The sequence below is a fragment of the Myotis davidii genome, unplaced genomic scaffold (genome assembly GCF_000327345.1).
Source record: "Myotis davidii unplaced genomic scaffold, ASM32734v1 scaffold1527, whole genome shotgun sequence".
Lineage (NCBI taxonomy): Eukaryota > Metazoa > Chordata > Mammalia > Chiroptera > Vespertilionidae > Myotis > Myotis davidii.
This window is the reverse complement of record NW_006298269.1, coordinates 545,805-554,737: the sequence shown is the minus strand read 5'-3', so window position 1 is coordinate 554,737 and position 8,933 is coordinate 545,805. Positions and strand designations below refer to the sequence as shown.

The 8,933-nt window shown below is 43.4% G+C and overlaps 1 protein-coding gene across 1 annotated transcript; it reads right to left on the bottom strand.

The window, feature by feature from the left end:
• Positions 1–98: 98 nt before the first annotated feature.
• Positions 99–8,927, bottom strand: RUNDC1 (RUN domain containing 1). Its single transcript, XM_006773900.2, has 6 exons — positions 8,841–8,927; positions 5,711–5,716; positions 4,495–4,653; positions 3,110–3,308; positions 2,583–2,702; positions 99–2,193 (listed from the first exon to the last, which is right to left on the bottom strand). The coding sequence occupies exons 4-6, from the start codon at positions 3,273–3,275 to the stop codon at positions 1,328–1,330; spliced, it is 1,152 nt and encodes a 383-aa protein (XP_006773963.1). The 5' UTR covers positions 3,276–3,308; positions 4,495–4,653; positions 5,711–5,716; positions 8,841–8,927; the 3' UTR covers positions 99–1,327.
• Between the last annotated feature and the right edge of the window lie 6 nt (positions 8,928–8,933).

The following is an 8,933-nucleotide window of genomic DNA, read 5'->3' as shown; positions in this document are numbered from 1 at the left end:
AGAGGCAGAAAGGCCAGGAGCCAGACACAGCTTGAGGAAATGGTCTGGATCAGATAATGCCCAGATGGACTTACAAACCAAAGCCAAGGGGCTCTGAGTCCTTACAGAGAATCTACACAAAATACCAGATTTTATTAGCAACCACAGATATATCATTTTCCACAACATCATACATTTATTCTGCTTCACACAGGAGAACTAATTCTAATGAATTCTCAACAATACATCTTAAATAACATGTTGCTGGAAAAATTAAGTTAAAATGCACTATGTAATAGTGCAGACATAAAGTGCAGCTGCCAATTTAATACATGAAACAATGCTGAATCAGTAGTGTTGGGAACTCATTTGGTTTTCTAGAAAATGATACAATTTGCCCATCTTTGGTCAGTCCTGGAGTAGTATGCAGGCTGAATGACATAGAAACTAAACAGGCTAAAATACTGACGACCAAACTGGGCTGCTCTAGAGTCAGTTTTACAATGAAGTGTTCAACAGCAATCTGCCATATTTCCCACCCCCGCTGTAGTACTTATCACATGATTAGACCTCCTCCACCATCCAGCCTCCAAGACAAGGGAATCACAGCCCAGAAGTTGCTGCTGGTCACGGATGTGTTTTCCTATCCACACTCGATTCAGTGGCAAGGGCGCACTTGAGAAGCGTACTTCTAACACGTCCACTTCTCAGAACACTGTCAGCATGTCCTTGGGAGGTTGCCAGAGGACATGGAACCAGACAATGGTTGTCATTCTTTATAAACAGTCCTCTCCAAAACAAAACAAAAATATTGTCTGTGCTGTGTGAAGAGGACCACCTTGTCCGGAACAGACTTCAATTCTTAAAGGGATCATATTAAAATTAACTTGTGGTTAACTCCCTTAGAAATGCTATTCTCAGATTATTCCCATTCCTAGTTTAGAGGCTATGGAATATACACAACCTCCCCTGAACCTTGGCTCCCAACTTGACCAATACGAATCTCAAGTCTAATTCTCTCAGGACTAACAACTCACTCATAATGCCACTCACTGTCATAAAGAGAATGGTTAGAGAAACTTGGATTTTCTAAAATTTATACCTGGCATGAGGTGTTGGTGCATTAACTATGTGCCATGACTAATTTCTTTTCCATAGGCTCAAACGTATGTACCACAGGTACACTGTGGTTACACACCAGGGAAGAACCTTTAAATAAAACTGACTTTGCAGTCATTTGGCTAGGGGAAACATCTTTGACCCTTCCTCTTACTCTCTGTTCCTATCTTAGAAGCCTAACCACCTATCTTTACTGAAAAAGGTGCTGGGGTAGGGCAGGGCACTATCATCAAAAGGCATCTTTGATGTTCTTGAGCTGGCGCACAGCCAGGTCGACAGGGAGGCTGAACTTGAGGCTGCTGAGGCGACTGAGCAGGTTGAGGGCGCTCTCGAAGCCTGTGTGCGCCATGTAGCTCCAAGGCTGGTAGTGGCACTCGATGAGTGATGCCGACTTGCAGATGAGGTTCACCCAGGACACGAGACGCTGCTCATTCAGTGCCATGCACACCAAGGCCTTCAACTCTGAGTCTGCACTGCGCTTGAAAGGGTCATGCTCTGTCAGCACCAAATGGATGGCTGTCAGTAGACTCTGTTTGGGAGTCATAGCAGTGCCTCCCATAACAGGCAGGGCAAAGGACTGGGAGAGCTTCTGGGCTGGGGATTCCACGTAGGCCCGGCCATTCTTAGCATGGTAGTACTTTACAAAGAGCTCCCAGGGATGCATGGCCTCGGGGACCGAAGAGAAGGCCGGCAGCAAACAAGCAATGGGGGCCATGACGAGGCTCATCCCTGGTGAGGAGGCATACAGTCCATGGGCCAGCAGGTCCCTCACGGCCACTGTCAGCTCCTTTCGCACAGCTGTAGTCAGCTCGTCCTTGCCCCCCTGACAGAGGTCCTGGAGGTTGGCAGAGGTGATGACGTGGCCGTAAGGCTGTTGCCTTAAGGCTAGCTGCTTCACTCTGTCTACTGACACCTCCAGCCTCTTCAGTAAGGGAGAGTAGTCCCTGTCAGCCTGGCCTGTTGGCCACAGGGTTTGTGGGATGTGGCCTGTGGCACAACCAAACTGGCTAACAGCGAAGATCTGGAGCACTGCCAGCGCTCGCCGCATCAGGTGCAGCCCCGTCTCCCGGACTTTCTTCACATCTTCTGCCCTTGCTGTTTAGAAAACACAATATTCATCAGTTAGGGCCATAAGAGCACAGAAGTACATTCAATAAGTCACAAGTTGAGATAAAGTATTGCTTTGGAGCTATATATAGGTCCCACATGAAGCCAAGAGCTACCCAAGGATGTCAATGGACTTCCCTTTCTTTGGGTAACAGCTGTATCGAAATATAATTCACATACCATACAATTCATCTATTTAAAGGATACAATTCAGTGTTTTTTAGTATATGCAGAGATCTGTGTAACCATCATCCCCAAAATACACCTTGTACCATTAGCATTTCCCATTACCCTTCTTCCCAACCTCCTGAGCCCTTAGCAACTACTGATCTATTTTCTGTCTCTGTAGGTCTGGCTAATCTGGGAGCTGTACTTACGTCTGCTGTTTCTTGGAGGCAGTTTGCTGCTGCCAGTTCCGGTGGAGCCATTCCCTGTCTTCCCACTGGCCTTGCACTCACAGTGTCCATTATCTGTCTGCAATGGGTTTCCCACTTCATCTATAATCAGAAGTTAAAAAGAGAGGATACTTCTTTAGTCGCTTGATGGCAGATTTTCAAAGGAAGAATATTTACTAGTGCCTACTACATAACAAGACTTACAAATATATCTATTTTAATTGTATAAAACAGTGACTGGTCTGTAGTAGTTGGCTCAAAAAATATTTGCTGAGTGAAGAGAGCATGAATCATTTTATGGGTGAGAGAGTGGGACTAGAGAGGTTGGGAACCTGCTCAAGGACATGAAGCCAGTAAATGGCAGAGTGAGATTTTAGCTATCTGGTTACTCACCATGCTAGCTCCCTTACTCAGCGATCAAACGCCTTAAAGAGTACATCAAGACTGGCATCTTTAGGTATCAGTGCTTACAATGTATAAATTATCACATCTGTCCGCCCCCCTCTGACCTTGGATGAAGTTGATAAACATCTCGAGATCTCGGATCTGAGTTTTCAGCTGCTCAACCAACTGTTCTTTCACTCGGGCTGGATTTACAATCTGAGCCACAGCTGCATCGACACGCTGCCGAAGCTCTTCAGTAGACAGTGAACTGATGTCCTCATTCAGATTCATGTCCAGTTTCTTTATTAATTCATCTATGATCACCTATCAAGACCACAAGCAATGAGCACACCCTTTGGAATTTTCAGGGAGAAGGTTAGGAAGAAAGAAAATCTTTACTGGTATACCTCCTACCCTTAAATAGAAATCCAAGTCACAAAGAACTATCAAATTCATGAGAGAAATAACTTATTAGGTAAGGATAGACCTTTTTTCTCTGGGAGTAACAAGAACCTTTGGTTCCTGTCCGACAGAAATGGTTCTTCTAACTACAAATGTTCTGCCGGACTAGGCAACTTTGACTCAGGTGACTAACAGCATGAATAATCCAAAGTGGCTGATGATCCAAAAGCCTCATACTTAGCTTCCCCAAGGTCTCCAAGAGAATAAATACTGGTTTCTCTTAGTTTCTAGTCCTTCTCATCCCTTCTTGTTCTACTCTAAGTAACTAAAGAAAAGTCTTTACAAAACATTAAGATATATTACAGCCAAAATAGTCTACTAACAATATTAGGAACAATGAAATCTTGGGAATGCAACTCCAGCCCAGGCAGAAGGAGAGACAAACATGTAGGGGAGGCTGTAGCTGTATTTCTACTAGCTGATTTACCTGTCTACCCAGAAGTTGTTTAAATAAATACAGCATTAAAGTCAGTCTGGATTCCTGGTATATTTATCAACTGATTGTGGGGGGAAAAGCTAGTTTACATAGTGTGATGTGCCCAAATAGAGCTATTTTAATGATCAAACGAAAGAATTACTGCCCTAACCGGTTTGGCTGTGGATAGAGCGTCAGCCTGCGACTGAAGGGTCCCAGGTTCGATTCCGGTCAACAGCATGTACCTTGGTTGCAGGCACATCCCCAGTAGGAGGTGTGCAGGAGGCAGCTGATAGATGTTTCTCTCTCATCGATGTTTCTAATTCTCTATCCCTCTCCCTTCCTCTCTGTAAAAAATCAATAAAATATATTAAAAAAAGAAAGTATTATTGTTATCACTACGACTATTATTAATAATAATCAACAAAAAGGTAGAGCTCCATCATCATATTATAAAACTTTGGAACTCGTGTTTCCATGTGTGAATAAAGACTGTAATAGTAAAATTTCCTTTTGATTTAGGCCAGCAAAGGGATTCTCAGTAAGGCCCAGGACAAGCAAGCGAGGAGAGAATGAATGCTGGAAAGAATAAACACTGGAAGGAACTGTTTAGGTGGTGGCGCCTCTACTTACCCGCTGTCTTTCCAGGACCACAGACTGTGGTAGGGAATCATAATTGCCCTCTTGATAGGCAAATGTTTCCAGATCATCTAGTTGGGTTTTGAGCTGCAGTATCAGTTCCTTCTGCTTCTCCCTTTGGGTTTCCAGACGTTCTCGTTTCTCCTGCTCACTCTAAGATGAGAAAATACTTAGGTTTATTTCATAGGAAAAGGAAAATTCAGGGCACATCAAGAATCCTCTCAAGCCAATAATGACTAGCAAAATATAAGACATTTCCAAATAATCCAGATGAAATACAGAATTTGTAAGATAGGCTCAAAAATAAGAATAATTATCTCATACAGGGAAATTTATTAAATGTGTTTTCTTTAGGAAAATATTTGTCTCTCATTGGAAATAGGATAAGAATACAATGGGGCCTTTTGTTAAGATTGCTTGTTGAAAAAATATATATTTTATTGATTTTTTTACAGAGAGGAAGGGAGAAACATAGAGAGAGAAACATCTATCAGCTGCCTCTTGCACACCGACTACTGGGGATGTGCCCGCAACCAAGGTACATGCCCTTGACTGGAATCGAACTCAGGACCCTTCAGTCCACAGGCTGATGCTCTATCCACTGAGCCAAAACGCCTAGGGCAAGGTTGCTTTCCCCCCTCTCTTAAAGGTCTAGTTAGGAGTGAGATAACTTACTTATCTCAGCCAAGACAGTCTCCCAGGAATTAGCCATGCCATCTTCATTGCTAATTACCACAGAACAACTCCTGACTATTTTCTGCAGAGGATCTGGAGGTAAGGGTGTAGAGAAAGGCTTTATAACTCATAACCATGTTTTTTTTTTTTTTAAGATTCAAAGTCCATTCAGTGTTTTACAGACATCTACAAAATCAATCAAAAGAAAGAATAAATGCAGATACCTGGGGCAATAAAAAATCCAAAGCCAAGTAATGGGGGTGGGAAGGTAATAGTGTTTTTTTTTAAATGTCTGGTAAGTTTCCCTGAGCAGTGATTCCCTTTCCCACTGTTGGCCATCAGGTACTTTCCACATTTAAATGATTATAATCCCTCAGGATGGCAAAATCTTGCCAATGTATACTCAAACACTGCTTTTTCCATGCCTTTCTTGAGTATCAAAAAAAAGCAAACTCAGCATATTATGCAGGCATAAGGCTGCATTCCAAACTAGAAGTCTATAGGATATTAAATTTAACCTTAAAATGGTACTTACCAAGCCCTCCAGAGTAAGGTATGAGAGAGGACAAATGAAAAACAAGTTAACTTTTTGTTCAAATTATTTAAAAAGCAATGCTCTTGCTTTACCTTTATTCAACATGAAAGCAACGCCCTAGCCGGTTTGGCTCAGTGGATAGAGCGTCGGCCTGCGGACTGAAGGGTCCCGGGTTCGATTCCGGCCAAGGGCACATGTCTACGTTGCGGGCTTGATCCCCAGTCGGGGGCATGCAGGAGGCAGCCAATGATTCTCTCTCATCATTGATATTTCTATCTCTCTCTCCCTCTTCCTTGCTCTCTGAAATCAATAAAGAAATATATTTAAAAAAAGAAAGAAAGAAAGCCTTTTCTCAGGATACTCCCTCTGCAATCCTTTCTGAGTGGGGTAGTGTTTTCTTAGAATCTTTTTCTCTTCCTGTCTTAGTGCAGGCCTAGCTGTCCGTTAAAAGAAGGTTTCCTTGATTTTCCCAGGCAGAAGTGATCATTCCTTCCACGGTAATTTGTACACACTTCTACGCTAGCTCATGTCACATTATGATTATTTGTTTAGGATTCTGTCTCCCCCAGTCTATGAGCTCCTTACAGGCAAGGGCCGTGGCTTTGTACCCTCAAGGCCTAGCACAGGGTAAACTCTCAATACACATTTGTTTTATATTATTGAATCACATACAGAATGGCATATTCCAAACACAATAGTCCCCTCCTATCTGCAGTTTTGCCTTTTGTGATTTCAGTTACCTGCAGTTAACCAAGGTCCAAAAGTATTAAACAGAAAATTCCAGAAATAAGCAATTCAAAAGTTAAACTGTGTACTCTTCTGAGTAGCATTAGGAAATCCTGAGTCTGAATCTTCCCCTTGTCCAGAGTATCTCAGTATCCATGCTGTATCCACCACCCACCCATTAGTCACTTAGTAATCGTTTTGGTTATTTGGACTATTCAGGTAATCCTTACTTTACTTACTAGAGGCCCAAAGTCTTTCACAAAACTGTTATTACAGTATATTGTCATAATTGTTCTATTTCATTAGTAGTTATTGTTGTTAATCTCTTATTGTGCCTAATTGATAAATTATACCTTATCATAGGTATGTTTATATAGGAAAAAACATAATATGTATGTTGAGTACTATCCGAGGTATCAGGCATCCACTAGGGGTCTTCAAACATATTTCCCTTGGATAAGCAGGGACTACTGTAATGAACTCTTACCAGAAGTCTAACCAGCTCAAGGAGCACGACTAGGTAAACTTTGTGTTTTCACTGTACCCCAACTTTATGAAAACAAGGAAGAAAGAAACCAGTTATAAATCCTGACTCTGTTTTCGTGAGAATGTTGAACTTTGCCATAATAGTTCTAGTACGTTATTTACTGGAATGTGAGCAAACAAGTTTAATAGAACAATGAGCTCTGGTGCAAGGCAGGAAATAAAAGAAATAATTTCCAGTGTGAAGTGAGATAAAATACTGGTTTAAAAAAACCAGGAACTGATAAGAAGTAAATCATTTGGTTCGCACATATCCCCCACTACCTGTTCTTGTATCAATATATGCACACAAGATCACAGCTGCTTATTAGGTATTTCTGAACACTACATTTTTTTTTCAAAGTTGTTCCCTGTTTCTGAAAGTGAAAATGAACAACCAAAAGAGCAAATCCACAGAGAACCTTTGATGCTCCTCACACCTGAACAGGGCCTGCCCACAGTAATTCATTCTATCCTTTCTATTCCTTAAGAGTCTGGCAATTGGACGTGGCGGCTCCTTGTTTGTGCAAGGAGCTGTGGGTATTTGGAGAGAAGGGTGGAACAGTAAACACAGGATTGCACTGGAAACATTTCAGATGAAAGTAATTCAATATCTGTTACTGATAAGTCTTCTTGGTTAAAACCAATTTAAGTGGGAAGAAAGCACATGTCGGTTGTAGCTTTAAGAATAAAAAGGTGAGCCCTAACCAGTTTGGCTCAGTGGATAGAGCATCGGCCTGCGGACTGAAGGGTCCCGGGTTTGATTACGGTCAAGGGCATGTACCTTGGTTGCAGTTTCTCTCTCATCGATGTTTCTAACTCTCTATCCCTCTCCCTTCCTCTCTGTAAAAAAAATCGATAAAATATATTTTTTAAAAAAAGAATAAAAAGGTGATAGCCCTAGCTGGTTTTGCTCAGTGAGTAGAGCATTGGCCTGCGGATTGAAGGGTCCAGGTTCAAGGGTCCGGGTTCTATTCCAGGCCAGGGCACCTGCCCGTGTGGTTGCCTCGATCCCCAGTAGGGGGCGTGCAGGAGGCAGCCATTCAACGATTCTCTCATCATTGATGTTTCTATCGCTCTCTCCCTTCCTCTCTGAAATCAATAAAAATATATATTTTTTAAAATGTGGGGAAAAGACAGCGAGTCTCCTCAACACCTATCTACAAGTGCGCATTTCCAGGGATTCAAAGGCTGTAAGGGAACGTTCCCTTGGTGCGGTACACAGACTCTCCCAACTTCTCAAGGTAGGCTAACTGACCGAATCTTGTCAGTTACCAATGGAACCTCATTTCGAATATCTATTATCAAGCAGGATGGGGAAAGTGGTTTAAAATACCAGCATTAGAAAAATTGATGTAATCAGGAGTTGTGTTCCTTTTAATGACTAAGATACCCTGTTGTTCACCAAAGCGCTCACTCAGACAAGAGTCTAAAGATGAAAGAGTCTCTAGGTTCCAGGAAAACACGGGCAGAGAGAGTAGATCTAATTTTCCACGATTTCCAATCCACTCGCTCTTCACCAGCCCATCTCCCCAATCCCTAGGGTCGGGGCACTCCATCAGCAAAGGTGCCAGGTGTTTGCTAAGGTGACTGCAAGGTGAGCGGAAGCAGCGCTGCTTTCGTTGGTTGCTCGGCTGCCCTCTCAATCCTCTCTTCGCCCTTCACGTCATCAAACCTTCGGGGACACCTCTCACCACGGGTCCCCAGGCCGTTTTGTCCTCCTGTCCACACGCCTGTCTGAAGCTTCCTGTCTCGGACGCGCGTGCTCACCTAGACAGGTCGGCTGCTCACCACCGCTACGTAGCCTCCATCCTGTGGGCATCGCCACCCACCCACCCCCTCCTATGCCCATACCCCTCGGGACCCGGCCCCCGCTGCTCACCTGGTCCTCGCCCCGCAACCGTGGCCGGTCCCCCGGCAGCCCGTCGCTCTCGTCGCAGGCCAGGTCCCCGGGCTCCCCGTAACCCAGGACGTG